At 46.8% G+C, this 18,212-nt stretch overlaps 2 protein-coding genes across 2 annotated transcripts in view; one reads left to right on the forward strand and one right to left on the reverse strand.

Moving 5' to 3' along the window:
* Window positions 1-489: 489 nt before the first annotated feature.
* Window positions 490-7,410, reverse strand: tent2 (terminal nucleotidyltransferase 2). Its single transcript, XM_080003445.1, has 13 exons — window positions 7,123-7,410; window positions 6,002-6,242; window positions 5,731-5,845; window positions 5,546-5,634; window positions 5,373-5,436; window positions 4,378-4,444; window positions 4,179-4,255; window positions 3,728-3,856; window positions 3,298-3,341; window positions 2,763-2,899; window positions 1,995-2,086; window positions 1,767-1,846; window positions 490-1,681 (listed from the first exon to the last, which is right to left on the reverse strand). Exons 1-13 carry the CDS (start codon window positions 7,335-7,337, stop codon window positions 1,595-1,597), a joined length of 1,437 nt encoding a protein of 478 aa, XP_079859571.1. The 5' UTR covers window positions 7,338-7,410; the 3' UTR covers window positions 490-1,594.
* An 8,525-nt stretch (window positions 7,411-15,935) lies between these two features.
* Window positions 15,936-18,212, forward strand: part of homer1b (homer scaffold protein 1b) — a 19,219-nt gene continuing 16,942 nt past the window's right edge. Inside the window, exon 1 of the mRNA XM_080003536.1 lies at window positions 15,936-16,388. Coding sequence (XP_079859662.1) covers window positions 16,071-16,388 — 318 coding nt within the window. The 5' untranslated portion in view covers window positions 15,936-16,070. The remainder of the gene's footprint in view (window positions 16,389-18,212) is intronic.

Here is an 18,212-nt window from a genome sequence, read left to right on the forward strand (position 1 = left end):
CTGTGGAAAGTAAATCTCATAAACTTGTCATCGTTATCCCGGAAGATTTTAATCGTGAAAATTATCTTATTATTAACTATCTAAGCCCTAGTTCCGGTACAAAGATGCCGTCTGTGAAGGATTATAGTTTTCGGGGTTATGTAAAAATTTGCACAAGATAGTTTTCGGAGTTTCCTTTAAACGCAGCATCGGCTCAGGCTCAAGTTGTGCTCAAATTCTGCTCCAAATGTAGATCGATATCGATCAAACTTGAACGACAAGACATCTGAACGTCCCGGTTCTAACGAGACCTCAACCATGCCCTTGCGTACTGCCGTTGTCATGTTCCAGATACTTTTAGCACCAAAAATGGCAAGATTATAAATAAAATGTCTGAGCAATAACAAGTGGCTGGGTCCCTAATACACAATAACTAAGAAATAATTGTTTTCTGTTTACAAAAATGAAAATCCAAAGGGATACGTACTAAGCAATTTAATACCTTAAATATACATTTAAAAGCATATTATATAAAATGTACAAAAGGTTCAAGAATATCAAACAAATATTACCAAAATCCCACAACTCTCATTCAAGCCTTACTCTGGTAAGAGTATTGATCAGTGGCTGAAGCATTCCTTCTGCCAAAATAACCAGAAGACACTATTGAAAACAGATTTCACACCATTTAGGAAAATAATGCAGCAAATCATAATCGACCAAGGAATATATATATATTTTTTTTGCGGGGCTAAAGCAATAGCACAGGCCACTCAGAGGACGTAAAGCCCTCATCCCTGACAAAACGTAAACTGAGCATGTGCATACCTCTGCCAACTGAAGCTCATCTGAATCTCATGTAGACTTCAGCCATCATAAGTCAAAATAGAAGAGAATAATGACATTATTACAAAACGGCCATTAAAAGAGTTACGAAATAGTAACGACGCATTGCAGCAACACCTTGACATATTTTATAGCAAATCTGTACATTATGGCTCCAGTAAAGTGGACGTGATCGAATCCACCTGAACACGACGCTGGTCCACACTGTCAGTAATATTCACCGTGCATCCCGCTCTACAACCTTAATGTATTGCTTTCAATTCGACTGGCTCCTCTATGGCCAGGTGTAACCTCTGGGTTACTCAATCGTTTTTAACGTGGAAGGAATGTTAAATTTTCTCAAAAGAAATGAAATGAACTAAAACTATCTGTAACGATACTGAACCCCTGCCACCCTCCCGCAGAAGGGGTCAGCAGCGTAGCCATCAAAACTCAGTAGCTCTCTGGCGTGTCCCAAATCTCCTCTCTCTCGACCTCTCAAGTCACGGCAATGTCTTCAATGGTGTTTTATGTGGCATTCACGACTGAATCGCTTGACGGTAAGTAGAGGGTTTTCGTGGGACGGACGCCCAGACAGAGCGCCAGTCCGTGGAGACGGATGGAGAAAATACAGTAGGACACATGGTTGGCGCGGCCGTGCGGCAGGCAAGCAGGGAGGGAGTGGGGCTTCCCCCCGTCGGCTCGTCCCCGAGTCTCTCCTCAGCTCCTCTGGGCGGTCCGGTCTCGAGGCAGAAACCTCTGGTCGGCTCCTCACGCGAGAAAATGTCCTTCACCTCCTGGAAGACTCCTTCTGGATGATGGCTCTCACGGGGAGGATGGAGTTCAGGTCCTTCCTCTGAGTCAGTATCCGACACGACTGGAAGAAAGGAGGCCAGGCGGTCAAACAGGACTGTGAATCAACCGAGGTCAAAATTAAAAATTTAAATGGTGAAATCGTGTACCTCCGCAAACTTGGATTTGATGGTGTCAAACTTGATGTTCTCGTGGACGGCTCGGGCGGCGTTATTTCTTTCAAATGGCTCTGAAACAGAAATAGTCCTCATCACTCAGGAACTGTTTACTATGGACATCTCTGTATATGCAATATAAGTATGAGCATGTATGGTCAAATGTGTGCTATAAGCCAATGTGGGCGCATGGCACCATGACAATAATGACTCAGTACATACCCTCCACGCAGATGTATTTGTCTCTCCACTCTCGAGAGTTGTTCTTTGGAAAAGCTCTGCCTTCTCGTATTGAGATCACCTGCTTATCCCACCTAGAGTGACAAACACAACAATACATACAACTAATGACGAAGGAGACATTGTGTACAAGGACGTGGGGCTGGACAATATGGAAGATTTATTTGACACAAAATCAAATATCAGTAACTTGACCATATTTCCGGGATGACTATTTGTGCTTTCCTAAGATATTCACACATACGAAATATTTGAGAAACAATCATGAGTAATGTGGATAAAATTGGTAGAGGCATTGATTAGAACACCTAGATCAGTCTATGAAGTTCATAAAATCTTTAGTAAAGCAAATGACTTTACTGTAATACAGCCGTAAAGACAACAATTTATGAGAATTATGTCCCCTTTTTACTATATATTTATATATATACTTTTTTTTTTAATGTATTTATTAGGGACATGGATTAATAATGCAGTCCAGCAAGGTAGTAAACATAAACACCAGGCTCCCAGCGTGGCATGCTGGCATCGTCTGAGGCCAAAGGTCCCACCTGCCTGCGTCCTTCAGCGGCAACATGAGACCAGAAGTATGAGGACGCAAGGTGGAGAGGAGAGGGTGGAGAGGAGAGGGTGGAGAGGAGGGAACGGAGAGTCGGACGAGGGGAAGGTGCAGGAGAAAGAAAAAAAAAAGAGACGCAGCGGCCGTTGCCTGTTGTCAAATGTAAGGAGGAAGCATGGATAAAAATTCACCTGAAGGTGGTGGCGTAGTACTTGAGGAAGCCCAGCAGCAGCTCTCCCAGAGAGGAGCGGCTCCGCGACATGTAGGGAGGGATGTGCCGGGGCGCCTCCGGAACCATGTTGATATCCATCAAAGGATTGAAGCATTCCTAATAAAACAGCGTCATCATCAGCATGGGAGGAAAAGTTGTCAGCACTGTAGAAATATAAATATCATATTTACAAATAAACAAATAAATAATTTCTTGGCTCTATATCTTCCAAAAGGAACCCTTATTTGTCAGCCACTTTAGGTGTTGATTTATAATTGTGTCAGAGATAAAGATGGGTTTAACCTATTGTAATAATAATTATTTATCAAATATTTCACCGCATGCAATGATGCGGAGATTAACCAATGAGTAAATAAACAAAACCATAGAACACACACACACACACACACACACACACACACACACACACACACACACACACACACACACACACACACACACACACACACACACACACACACACACACACACACACACACACACACACAACTTACTGGGTAGTCCTTCTGAAGTGAAGGGAGAACAGGCTCCTTAAGAGCTGGAGACAAAAACTAGGTTACACTCAATCAAATCCAACCTTACACAGAATGAAATGATAGGTTTGACACTTTTTCAAACCAGGTCTCATTAAAATGTTGCATCCCACCATTTAAAACTGTGTAAGCACGACACCGCTGAACACTTTATTACTGAGAAGCTGCTGCAGCTTAAATGCAGTCCAATGGGGCAAACATTTAAGCCCCCCAAAAAATGTTATCTCCAATTTGAAAAGAGGGAAGTGTAACATGTAGTTGTGTATGGTTATAATACAGGAACAACACTTTAATGATGCCTCGTTTGAAAAATAGAGAACCTATCCTTCAGTATAGAAAGGTCTGCTTGTAGTGTGTGTGTGTGTGTGTGTGCGCTTGCGCGTGTACTGACTCTGGAGGTAGTGCAGCACCATCAGCACCAGCGTGTAGCTGCTTAACGTTCCTTTGCTGGCATCGTTGATGTCGTGGTGTCGAGCCCATTTCTTGATGACAAGGATGGTTGGTCTGACCCTGAGATCAGCTGGAAGAAAGAGGGGGAAAAAATAATAAAAAGTGACAAAATTACAAAATCATTACACCCTTTACGGTCAGTGAACGTATGAATTAAACATGCGGCACTAACTGAGTTCATAAAAGAGCGAAGGTGATTATGGGTAATATTTGGGTCAACGTGCAACTTAATCCCTCTTCAGACTTTTAACTGCCATGGAGAAGACCTGAAGCCTTTATTTAATCATCGCTGTTTGTTCCCTCCTGAGCGCCCCTCGAGTGATTTATTGAAATAACGACGTGACGGAAGTGTAACACGGCCCTAATGAGGGAGATTGAGGTCAGACACACACCATCGGCGTAACTTCTCAGGAGAAAAGTGTTTCTGATGCCCACTGTGTTGTTGAAATTGAGATCAAACTCCAGCGCGCTGAGAGAGAAGCAGAACAATAGAGAGCGAGAGAGAGAGAGAGCGAAAAAAACACCAATTAGAATTTCTGAAGTTGATAATGCTGTAATTACTGGCTGCTGTGACTTACAGGCTTTGCCTACCTGCCCCGCTCTTTGAACCTGAGGATTGGGACCTTGGCTCGGATCAGCTGAATCTTCTCGATGTAAGCTATAAAAATCGAATCAAAGATGATCACGGTGTCGGGAGGAAAATGTGAGTTATTGCGTTTGTGAAAATAATTATTTGTGCCTGTTGTTTACTGACTGGCTGCAGTTGTACGTTGTACTGCGTCAGAGAGGGTTAGGGTTAGTACCTCAGCACGACAGCAGGATCCCTCTCTACAATCGGAGCGGGTCAGAGCGACCACACGCGATGTGTTTGGCATATAAAGTGTCCTGTTTCCTGATAACTTCATCTCATTGCTGCTGGCTCTGTGTGTGTGTGTGTCAGCCTCCTGCTTCAGATTAGATTACATTCAACTAACTGTCATTGCACAGTGTAAGTACAAGTACTGAGGCAACAAAATGCATTTCTCCACATTTTACCCATCCTAAAAACTGACGTATTTAGGAGCAGTGGGCAGCCACACAGCTGTGGCCAGGGAGCAGTTAGGGGGTTAAGTGTGTTGCTCAAGGACACATCAGCACGCTACCAGGAGGAGCCTGGGATCAAACCGGCAATCTTCCGATTACCAGACGACCCGCTCTGCCTCCTGAGCCACCTCCCCGCAATTAACCTCTGCTTTCGGGGTAGACTCTGTTGCCATGCTAAAATTGCCTCATTAGCTTGTCTGCTATCATAATGTCAAGTCAAACCGTGAAAATTCAGTAAATACTTAAATACCCAGTTAAATGGCCCTCAGTAAACAGCAGTCGCTTTCGCTGCTAAAATTAATCTTCCTAGTTTCTAATAGGTAATTGGCGCCCTCAAGTGGAGAATGGAGGAACACACAAGTCTGTCTAATTGATGCACAGACAGTACAATAAAAGGAAGCCCACTATGGACTTGAATGATTCTTCACCTTATTTAGAATTTATTTGAAATTATTGAATAAGCCTAAACAATTTTTTAACAAACAACAATGGTAAATACTCACACAGTGAGCGCAACAATTTTTGGAGTTTAGTTAGTATATAAATTGGATCATGACGGTGGTCCACCTGAAAGAGTAAGACAGAAGAGTTACTGCGCACCTTACGAGACCACATTCAGAGGCACTTTCTTTTTTTTGCCTCAGACAGACAATTGAGGTTGGGTTGAGGTACTCACAGGCCCCAGCACTACCAGACACACATCAGCGTCGCTGGTCCTGCAGCCCAAGCCGTTCATGGAAGAACCGGTCAGATACAGCCGTGCCACTGGGAGAAACATAGTGGTCAGTGCCAAAAAACAAACAACCCTATGTGTATACTGAGAGTATATTCATATATGCATGTGTGTGTGTGTTGGTATACATGGGAAGATGATCTGAATGTCTTTCTGCAGCCGGGTTCTACACATCTCCTTCCTGGCCAAATCAGCAGTTTGTTGCTGACATGCCTCAAACACCTCCAGCATCTGACCACTTAACTGAAGCAACAGATAGAGATACATCACCACACAAACTCAAAAAGAATCAACGATTCTCCAGAACGCACGCACGCACGCACGCACGCACGCACGCACACACGCACACACGCACACACGCACACACACACACACACACACACACACACACACACACACCTTGTCCTGGGCGTAATTCTGCAGCGGAGTGTTGCTTCCTGAGTGGGTGGACGCCTGGGGGTGGGGAGCGCTGTGGGAGTGATTGGAAGTGGACGTGATCGCCCTTGAAGTCCCCGCAACGTCTTGGTCAGGCCGGCCCCGTGAAGCACTGTGGATGAGGCGATCGCCTGGGTCCGGTGCGGAGTGGCAGTCGACGCGCTGGCGCTTCCCATCATGGGGAGCTGGGCTATCGTGCTGTCTCCTGTAAGATTAAATACATAAAAGGAAAATAATGATAACAATAATAATAAACACACACACACACTCACACACACACGGTGAATACAAAAGGATACTTTTGGACGACAACAAATCTGTATTAATATTTTCAAATGCAAAGAAAAAACCCGGAAACATAAATACATGTCTTCATCCACAAATAAATAATGTACTACTCGCGCTGTCTAAACCCTTTTACAAATTAATGTAGCAGCATTTATATGTGATGAAATATATTTTCCTGTTCTTACAACTTTTCTTGTGTTTTTAATGGCGTCTTGCATCCTATTCTGTTGTATAACTTCCCTCCTCTGAACTGTTCTCTCTCTCTCTCGCGAAAGTTTCCAGCATATTTGACCACCCTGCTCATCTTAAAATGTGTGTGTGTGTGCGTGCGTGCACAAATGTGTTTGCACTGGTGTTTTCAAACACACTCATTATGCCGCAGGGAGGGAAGGCGGGGATGGAGTGGTTGCCCGGAAGTGATCCTGGGAGTGGAGTGGTGGGACCAAAACATTTTAACAACATGGCTTCTGCAACGCATGACGTCGTTACGAGATTACGTTTTTCTTTCCGTGATGCGAGCCTGTTCCCTAACGTTACCGTGAGCAGTTCATAACTTTGCCCGCCATAGTGAGCCCACCCTACTCCAGGGATCAACGCCAGGCTTATTTCTTTGTGGATGGAGAAATACATTTCTGCTTCTGGTTTTTTTTTGCATGTAAAATTCCTCATACAGATTTGCCGTTTGCAGTATTTATTCACCCCCCCCCCCCCCCCGGTTTGCCTTTACTTGATAAGAAACATTCATGAATTGTTACACATGATTCCTTTCATAGGAATCAATGGTAAACACGTCTTACTTCCGTCCATTGGCCAGGGTGGATATGTGTGGTGGACGGGGACCAGGGGTCCGGTGTGGTCTGGGGTCCCACTTGGCGGGTTGAGGGTGACCGCGGAGGTCACACGCCGCACGGGGTCGCGGGAGGTGAGGACGAGGCACCGGGAAGGGGCCGTTCATCTGACCCGCGGGGTGGTACGGCGGGCGCACAGCCGGCGCCGCGTTGCGAGGGTACATGCTGAGGTCCTTCACAAATGGGCACAATCAATATCCAGCACTGCCGAAATGTTTGACGTTTGGTTATTATGTCGCTTGTGTTCATCGCAAATCGCCCGTTGTTTTCGACGTTATCCGTCGCCCGAAACCGAAACCCAGCCCGACGACGGCGGAGCCTAGCTAGCCGCACGGCACCTGGTAAGAGGGGCTTAGCTCTCGTGTTGCGATCGGCGGGTCAGCGGCAAACCACGCGTCGCGTCGATGTGCGCGAAACATCCCGATGCGGCGAGGGCGACGCCATCGGTTCGAGCGACGCACGGAGCGGAACTTACCAAAGCGGTGCCACATGTAAACAAGACTGGCGGGGCTTACGCATTTCCGGTTGAACGTAGTGACGTCACAGGCGTGCGTGGAATTTAAAGAGCCCGCGACGCGATCGCCCCCTGGGGACGAACGACTTGGCTTCCTCTAACGTTTATATTTTCTTTTTTTCTTTTTATTTATTCTTACATTTGTAATGAGTTTCTTATGTTTGATTCAGTTGCTCTTGAGATGTTAGGATGCGGTTGCTCTGATATGGTTTGCGACATTTTGATCAATGCGGACATTAGGAAGGGGCAATGCATGTTCGAATTGATATTCGATGTCGTTTCATTTTTTTTTCATTTGAATTCATTTTAGAATAACATATTGTTAATTGTCGTGTTTTCATTAGGCTACCATGTAACAAAGTATGATAAGGTATTTGGAAGGTCAGTAAAAGTTCCAACTTCCACCTACCCCATTTCATTTCATGTTATTATCGGTTGAATATATATATTGACCTTCTTCATCAGTTACGTTTAAAGTCCGTTCTATGGGACGAGGGCAAAGAAATCGAATTTCATTTGAACCCCCCCGAGTTTATTAAAAAAATAAATTAAAAAAATGCAGAAACATCAAGTCACATCGGTCCCTGGAGCTCTGGGTGACGTCACTGCGGAGGACGGATTCGTGACGTAGGCGGTTCGATACATCACCAGCGATCTGCACGGGGAGGACGGGATGGAGCCGCATGTCTGAAAATAAATAAAAAATAAAAAGGCAAATTTGGAAGGGTGCGCGCAGATTCTTTTAAATGTCCCAGGGCCAAGCAGAGTGCACGACTTTATGTTCAGCGCGGTGCACTCAAACTCCTATATAAGCTTTGCAAGTTGACTTGAAATCACGGCGCACACCGGGGAAAAATAACCCCCGATACACCTATTAACAGGATAATAAAATATCTGACAAACAAGCCCAAATTAAATAATAATAATAATAATAATAATAATAATAATAATAATAATAATAATAATAATAATATGATGATGATGATGGTGATGATGATGATGGTGATGATGATGATGATGATGATGATGATGATGATGATGATGGTGATGGTGATGATGATGATGATGATGATGATGATGATAAGTCATTGGACTCTATTAAAAAAAAAGACATTTGAAATAGCTGGAGTGGAGGCGAGTGGGGGTGTAGCCTGTGAGCCTATGGAAATAAGAGAGGGATGGAAAGGAGGAGAGAGAGAGAGAGAGGGAGAGAGAGAGAGAGAGAGAGAGGTGGGGGGACGTGTGGACAGTGTGACGCGCTATCCATTCCACAGGGTAAATTAGGGTTGTCTTTCCCAGTCAAGCAGCGGGGTTTAAATCCAGATATGTAATTTAGTCGACAGCAGCCGTGGGTGCCACAGGACTGCGCTGGACCTCCCTGCACCAAGAGCGTCGCCGGAGCATCAGACCGAATCTGCATCCGAACCGTCTCACCGCTCCGTCCCTGCCATGTGCAGTGTGCGGGATTTCACGCCTTCCACCCAGTGACAGCGGGAGGAATGGAGCGGCTGCCGTCGGATTCCTCCAGGAGCACCGAGGATTGATAGATAGAGATAGATTGATGGATGGCTAGATAGATAGACAGATAGATAGATAGACAGATAGATAGATAGGAGGGGAGAAGACCTTCTTCCTTCATACGCCACCAGAAACAAACAAACAAACAACAACAACAACAACAACAACAACAAAAAAAACCCAAAAAACAGGGCGCTCCTTTTCATTTTCACATCATCCTCCAGAGAAAGCTGAGCCTGTCATCCAACGCCAAGAGTGAAGGGAAGGTTACCAGGTGTGGATTTCCATAGCAACCACGAAAATGGGGTAGGTGTGACTGATTTATTATTATTATTATTATTATTATTATTATTATTATTATTATTATTATTATTATTATTATGTTTCTATAGGTTGACTTTCGTTATAAGCTGCCTCGGATAACTGAACTTCCCAAGTCATTGATGTGATGGTGACCAGGCATGTGCTTTAAGCAAAAAAAACAACGAAAAAAAAAATACATGGAATGAAAATAAAACAAAATATATTCGTCAAATGTAATTGATGCAGAGCTGACATTGAGTGATGAGCCTCTACGGGGGGGGTGGGGGCCAGACCAGATGTAAAAGGCGTCTAAATGTTGTCACCAGCCCTCTACCAAAAGAGCAAACACTGAAGCATCCCTCTGCTCTCCCTTTAAATCTATACATCTGATAGACTGAGTGGCTTACTGATGAGATGAGGGGGGCGGGCGGGGTGAGGTCCTTCTGTTTCCTCATCAAAGTTCATGCCCAGCTTAGTTTGATAAAAGGTCAAAGGTAATAGGCACAATAAGCTCAACACGACTGACTCTCAATCGTTTGTGGGGTTTTTTTTTAACCTTGTGGCATCACTGCGGTGCCACGAAAACGGCACTCACGAGTACATAGAGCCGAGCACGACAAGTTTGCGCCGTGTATCCATCGACAGGCCGCATTCGCCTCCGGATCATTTATTACAAGCAATATGATACAAGGTGCTTTTTTTTCCATCGCATCGGCCAAACTCTTGTATTAACAATTCATGATTCACTGGGGGGCAGCGAGCGTGAGGCTGCATCCTGTGCCCACTCTCCATGCACTCCTACTGTGTGGGCAGATCATCATCTACTGGGCTCTGTCAGCTGCTGTGACTAAGTTGCTGTTATGCAACCGATTTCAACGCTCAATCACTTCGCAATATAATCAACATAGGATGCTTTTATTTGTCGGCCACAGCCCATGAAGCGTAGTCTGAGATATGCGTATGAATTGCCAAAGATGAAGCTCAAATACCAGTATACTGTATATAAAATTGGCAGAATTGTCCCTTTGTCTACTCGCTTCTCTGCTCCTGCCTGTCTCACCGTGGCAGGCAGAAGGAGCCGTATTTCACTTCTCCTTGGCTTCACACCAAGCAGTTTGCAGTTCTGATGGTAATGGCACAGAGAGAGAATATTAATGCCGGACAAGTGCCGAAGATGCCAAAAGCTTCACACTCGCCGGCGCATGTCAACTTCCCTTCGCACAAACGACCGTCTCAGACACGCATTCTGTGTCCTAAATAAAAAAGACAAGGTGAGAGAGAGAGAGAGAGAGAGAGAGATAGAGGGGGTGGGTGGGTGTGTAAGAAAGAGAGAGAAATATAATGAAAGAGGGAGGAGAGAGAGAGAGAGAGAGAGAGAAGTGGAGGGTAGTGGAGATGGCTTTTTTTTTTTTTTTTTCAAACCCTTCAAGGTGCTCTCCTGGATGGGGCAGCAGAGGGCTCCATCATTAAGCCGAGACTTTGGGAAGAAGATGTCGACTGGGGTGAAAAGTCAGCGCTTCATCACTAATCTGTCAGAAGGGAAACACTCAATGTGCTCATCCTGATTTCGAGAAGCACAAAGATAATTCTGCATTAATATACTTGAGTACAATTAGTTACTATCGTTTATTACCTTCACGCACACCAAAAGTTGAATACGTATTTGAGAGTTAGGCCCTCATACGGCCTTTTTATTGGACAACCTTTCTGTTTTATTGGATAACCCGACGCATTCAAGATTCCTTTACGAGCCCTCTTCAATTCAGTATTCTAATTGATCCTGATGCGAAGGAATTGAAACCCACCCCATGACGCGCCAGACGCCTTTGGGGAACATCCCGGGAGCTTCCGTGGATGAGAAGAAGAGCGCAGAATGGCCGGAGGTTCCCTCCGCCGAGGCTCCACCGAAGCCGGTGTGTGCTCCTCAGCGGCTCTCGTCCCTCGGAGGTTGATTTGACGTGGGCCGCCGAGTCCACCGGTTCGACCCTAAACAGTGTCTTACGAGTGTATGTAACGCCGTAAAAACAGGCGGGGAGGAGAGGCCTCATTCAGGACCCGCACGAGGAGCAGGCTCTACCGGCCGGCCAAAGAGCTTGTATGATTCAAAGATCGGTGGCCGACACTGTTCCTGTAGCCAAACAGTCCACGGTCGAGGGCGGTATTGGACGCCTTCAAAGCTCCAATTGAGAGAGGCATCATTGATTGTATCCCAAAGAGGACCGATGGAGTTTGAAACGGAGCGGGGGGGGGGAGAGAGGATTGGCACAGAGAAAAAAAAGACGAGCGATGGGAAACCGGAGTGGACAATAACGCCTCCAACCGAGACAAAGCTGCCCCCCTATTAGGAAGCCCCTTGAAGCCGCTTCCACCGAAGGAAGCGGGCACGGTGACGCAGGCCCGGTCAAACGTGGGAGCCGAAGGTGCCAGGGAGGAACGACTCCCAATCTTCCGGCCAGAGACGCGCGCGGGGAGATTCGCTCCAAAGTCAACACCGGGGAGCGGAAACAGTCGAGGCCCGTCTCCGGGGGGGACTCCCCGTGGAGTCTTACAACTAGCCACCGTGTGCGCTCCGAGAGACAGAAAGGAGGAGCTCTTCTCCATCCGTTTTCACCCGGCGTCCTCTCCAGATCTTCCCTTTTACCGTTGTGAAAAATGACGTTTCATCCGCGCTTTTCACAGGAACATTCTTCACGTCTCCCCTTATCGAAGCTAAACAAAATACAACTTCATCAAAGTAAAACCCAGAATTTAATCAGAGGGGTCTTTGAAATTAGCATTTAAAAAAATAATAATAATAATTTTACATTTTAATTTTTTTTATTTAGATTAAAAACTTGAAACACACTTATTTGGTCCTTGGTGTCAATGTTTTATTAAAAACCTCCCTCTACCTTAAATAAGATCTACTCGCCTTTAAGCTCCACAATGTTAAATTAATGAAAAGCTCTAGAGAGCAGAACAACTCCCTGTGCATAAAGAGAGAGGGAAGGAGAGAAAGGGGGTCACGGAGAGAGGGAGGGAGAGAGAGAGAGGGAGAACGAGAGAGAGAGAGAGAGAGAGAGAGAGAGAGGGAGAGAGAGAAAAGAAGAGAGAGAGCGAGAAGAGAGGGAGAGAGAGAGAGAGCGAATGGAAGTGGAAATGGAACCCGGGTTCTGTAGAGATGTACTGTTTTATCACCCTCTTTTGGGCTCTGCATCTGCAGAGTGAGGAGCAGCTGTGCGGATGCGGTGTGTGCGGACCTGGGGAGGGCACGCTCGCTCCATGAGGCCATTACTCTCGTGACGCCTTTTGTGTCGTAAAACAACATGCGTGTAAGTGAGTCGGCTTATCTAACATCTGTGCGTCGGACCCCTTTACTCAAAAAACCCACCTCTTCCGGCCCTCCGGCCACACACACAAACCTTGTGTGTGCGTGTCTCCTGTGTGTGTGTGTGTGTGTGTGTGTGTGTGTGTGTGTGTGGTGACCACTGACGCTACGACATGTAAACCAGTCTGTAGTGCACAAATCAATATATGTTAACACGTGTATGTTGGACGTTTCCGGGGGGCGACGTGCCTCCCGGAAGTATTCCCACGTGAAATCAAACCTTAAACAGCGACTTGCTTCGGCGTCACGCCCTCCGTCTACCCGAGCTCATCTCAGACCACACCGCAAGCTCAGCCTAATTGAATATTCTGTGTTTCTGTTTTTGGGGTGTAGTTCGGCACGTGTGTCTTTTTTTAAGGACATATTAAAGCGGTCTCTTGTAAAGGGTTGTTGCGGCAGGCGGTGGTGACTTGGCGGGGGGCCTGGAGTCCGTCCCCAGCCCGGTCATCACGGTCTCCTTAGGAGCCATTGCAAGGGAGATGTCAGAACCCTCCCCCGCTGCCTCCCAGAAGACCATGCAGCGCCTCGTGGCGTGCCCTCGCTCCTTCAACACACACACACACACACACACACACACACACACACACACACACACACACACACACACACACACACACCTCACTCTCGCAGCCGAGTTAGAATTCTATTCTTGTGGGAACGCAACCCTCCTTTGTGAGAACTTTGGTTGGTTTCTCTAAAGTTCAGGCTCAACGATGCACTGCGCTGGAACCCCCAGAGGCCCGCTGCTGTTCTGCGAGCCTGTGTGTGTGTGTGTGTGTGTGTGTGTGTGTGTGTGTGTGTGTGTGTGTGTGTGTGTGCGCGCGCGTGCGTGCGTGTGCGTCTGTATGTGCTTTTTTGAGCCTGTTGTCTGCTCCGCTTCCCATACCTACCCCCGCCTTTCTCGGCCCGCACCTCCACCTTCTCCTCACCGCCCCTCCTCCTCCATGTTTTAACATTCACGTTCCATCACCTGCCCTTGTACCGCGCGCCATCCTCTGCATGTTAAGGTTTCCCCACTCCATTCAACTCCCCACTTCCTCCTCCACGCGCTCCCCTCCTTTCTATTTATTTATTTATTTATTTTTTATTCTCCCACTCACCCCATTCTCCTTCCAAATACTCCTCCTAATCTCCTCCCTTATCTACCTCCCTCGTGTTCTCCTCCCGATGCCGCTTTCATCCTCTCCTCTCCCTCCGTCAGCCGGGCCGGACAGGCGGAGCCGGGAAGAGGGTGAAGCCTCGGGTCGGACGCGAAGCCACGAACTGGCCCGAGTCGCCGCGTTCACACGCTCTTCCCGCATGCGTGCCGGCGCTTCTTGCCCCTTATCCGCTCCTCCCTCCGGTTGATGCAGTGTTTATAGACGGAAGAACCAGGAGATCAGGTTCGAGCTCCCGACCGGCTCTGGCTCTTCGCCAGAGGCCAAATGTGGGCAGCTAGTATGTTCTCATCTTGGCTCCGCATATTTACAACTGACCTCACTGCAATCTGCTATTATTATCTCATCCCAGTGCACATTTATGTAAAGACATCTGAAATTATGAAACGATCTGATATTCACAAATTAATATTTAAAGACCGTGCTGTGGATTCATACCCCGCCCGCGTCCTCTCAAACTTCGGTTCGGGTTTTTAATTTTTAGTATAGCCGGTGTTTTTTATTTTTTTTTTAACAAAATATAACAACTGCAGCTACATGAACTTTATTTGTTGTCTGTATCCGCTGAAGAAACATGACACACCGAGATGCAGCAAAGAAGAGCAAGAGCAGTCACACACAACATCAGTCCTCTGGTTTTTTTTTTTTTGGGGGGGGGGGGGGGGGTTGAGCAGGAAGACAGCTGAAATGAGTCATAGCCCTTCCACCTCACACTGTTGTCAATGATTATGATAATTCACACGCGGCTCTCCGACTCGCAGTTTTTCAGTGCTGCATTAATCATCCCAAATTCACTTTCTTAGTTCCCCTCTCCCCCCCGTTCGCCGTCGCCCGCTTTCTCTTCCCGTCTGACTTCCGCTTTTCCTTGTCTCCATGTTTTTTCCCCCCTCGTTCACAGTCTTGGTTAATCACACACGGGAGGGGTGCTGCTGCTGAATTTTAATATTCATTTATACAGCATGCCTTTGATGTCCCCCATCACCCCTCAGTGCAGTGTAAGCACTTCTCTATCTCCTGTTCTGCCAGAACCACCAGCCCAGAATATCCCCCTCTGCACCCTGCATTTTGAGTATGTGTGTGTGTGTGTGTGTGTGTGTGTGTGTGTGTGTGCGTGCGTGTGTGCGTGCGTGCTTGTGTGTGTGTGTGTGTGTGTGTGTACCATTATATATTTCCCCAAAATACCCAATACTGCTGAAACAAGTACTTAGTCTTAGCTTTTTAGGAACCTTGAAACAGCATGATGTCTGGAGACAGTGTGACCAAAGCAGAACCAAAGCAGCTGTCCACTGACTGTGGCTAAAAGTAAAAAAAAAAAAAAAAGTATTAATCCCCACATGACTCATATTGTTTCAGATGTATTTATTCTGCACACATACATTTGGCACCAATCTATCACATCACATCTAAGTTGAATACACTCACTAGAGACACAACCTCACCAGTTTAAGGTGGTGTGTGCGTCCAGGTGTGTGTGTGTGTGTGTGTGGACGTGCACTTTGCGTACAGTGCATATATGTTTGTGTAAAGGGGCAGCGGCCCACTGGGCTCGTTTCCTTGGTGGTTTACGTGGCCAGCCGTCTATATATAGCCTCCATAGCCCTCCTTCCCCCTCTCCATTCCCCTGCGTGACCCTCGCTCAACGCTGCAGGCATTCCCATATCAGAAGAGAGCGAGCAGGCACTGCCTTACACAGCGGAGGAGTGGGACGGAGAGAGAGAGAGAGAGGGGGGGAAAGAGAGAGAGAGCGAGAGAGAGAGAGAGAGAGAGAGGGAAAGAGAGAGGACAGACAGAAAGGACGAAAAGTGAAAGGAGAGGGGGGTGAGATGGAAAAAGGGTGGGTGGGGGTGGGGGCGAGGTCAGAGATTCTTCTTCACTCGGTCCCGTATGATAGGTTAATGTAAAAGTTATTACTAATCCGCATTCAGTGAGTGTGGAATTAAAAATCTCGTTGGCCTGTGCGCGTAAGGAAGCTTGCCATCCGCTATAAAATGACTCTTTGGGACCTTCCCCGCGCTTTGTGAGCGGCGCCGGCTGCGGCATGGAGGGCGGCGAGCTGGCGTTCAGCTTGCCCGGACGGTCCGGCTCCTCGGCGGACGGCGGGGGCCGCTCCGGCGCCGCCACCGCCGCCGCCGCCGGCTTCGGCGAGACCCTGGTGCTGCGACACAAAGAGGTGCATCACTTTTTCTTCGTGCCTTTCAGGGAGCAGCCCATCTACAGCACACGGGCCCACGTCTTCCAGATAGACCCCAACACCAAGAAGAACTGGCTGCCCACCAGCAAGCACGCCGTCACCGTCTCCTACTTCTACGACAGCACCCGCAATGTCTACCGCATCATCAGCCTGGACGGCACCAAGGTGAGCTCCCGGCTCCGCCTCCATTCTTTCGGGTGGGCGGTCATGTGACGCGGAAGGGCCGTCAGGTCATTTCGGCCGATCGCAGGCGCCCGGCGAATTAGCGGATTTGAACGACCTCGTGGACAGATGGTGCGGTGATTGGTTGGAATGAAAAGCGGCATCTTGTGATCCCTGAATCACACACGACCGCCCGCTCCTTCCTGATTCACTCCCCGACAGGAGGAGCACACTTTCCGTTGTGTCATTTGTGTTTGCACATCTGCATGGAGCTTTTTAACATGTTTAACCTTTCTGCAGATATGATTACTGCACCACTTAAAACTAACAATTCTCTGTCGTGGTACAAGGTGCCATGAACCACAGAACCCATTAGTCTGCGGGTGTGAACTTAGAACCATGCGTCACTCTATGTGTTACTCTTTCTTATTGAAAGCTTTGTGTACTTTAATGTACTTAAAGGGGACCTATTATGCTACTTTTTTTTAACAAGTTAATATAGGTATCTGAGGTCCCCAAAACACGTTTTTGACCTTTTTTTTGCAGAAAATAACACTCACATTCTAATCATTCTAACATGCCTCTAAACCATCCTGTTCCAGGACGCTCTGTTTCAGTGGGTGGCGCCACCCTCCTGAGGCTGCTAGTTCTGTTAGCCAATGGGGTTTGAGCACAAGTTCCTGGTTCTGTGAGCCCATGGCGGTTGAGCTTGTGTTTAGTCTATAAACTTTCACTGACTTCACCTTATAAATCCACCAAAATCTGTTTCTGAACAAAGTTGAGGCAAGAAATATGCAATCCAGTTGCTGAATCTTCACGCATATTAGATCTACAAGGCCTCATTTTGGTTTTGATTGGAGAAACGCACAGCGGATCGCAAGCCGCAGCCTATAGTCTATGTACTGCATACTTCAGAAAGAAACACACAGCCAAATTATTTTTTAAATACTTACATTTCCATCATCTGCAGTTTCTTCATGGACTGTATTGATTGGCATTAATTCCTCTTTCTTTGAAAATATTTTTACTGGTCTTTAGTCCAACAGAGCCGTTCCCAGCGCCGCTTGTTATACTCCAGCCGTGGGTGGAGTCACTCCGATGGAGGGCGGTTCTAATTCTACTGAGGCCCAACGTGATGTAGTGAAGGGCTGCCAATCTGAAACGCTTGTTTCATCACATGTTTTCTGAAATACACAGCTCACACACTCATACACAAAAGTGACTGGGTTTCCTTATTTCACAGTTTGTGTGTAAGTCAGACCCAAATGTATGTGCACAAGCACTGAAAAAGTTCGTTTTTCTCACAATAGGTCCCCTTTAATGTATGTATGTACGTTGCTGTCAGTGTGAGCTTTGGATAAAAGAGCCACTGAAGGATTGTGCAAGGCTGACAGCTCATCTGTCAATGTGTATGCATAGATATGGTTGTGTAAGCATAAATGTGTGTGTACAGTATTTGTGTGTGTGTGTGTGTGTGTGTGTGCGTGCATGCGTGTGCGCGTGCGCGTGCGTGTGTGTGTGTGTGTGGTCTGGTCTTCACCTTAACCATCTGAGGGTGTTCTTGTTATGGATCCTGTTGGGATATTTCTGCTGAGCATGGTCTCATCGAGGAAGAGTTTGGCATGACTAGAGGCGGAGCAGAGCTCTTTATAGGAACACAACTCACACGCGCACACGAGAGGAGGAGTTTCAAATAAGATGAGAGAAACAGATGATCAAGAAGGAGCGACGTGTGATTAGTAGAAGTCTAAATCATTGAACCACAACCAGCAGCAGTAAATGGAGGCCTTAAAGGAATGCAGACTTTTTTTGAGGGTCAATTTGGTG

This window comes from Zeus faber (genome assembly GCF_960531495.2).
Source record: "Zeus faber genome assembly, chromosome: 7".
In the NCBI taxonomy this organism is placed as follows: domain Eukaryota; kingdom Metazoa; phylum Chordata; class Actinopteri; order Zeiformes; family Zeidae; genus Zeus; species Zeus faber.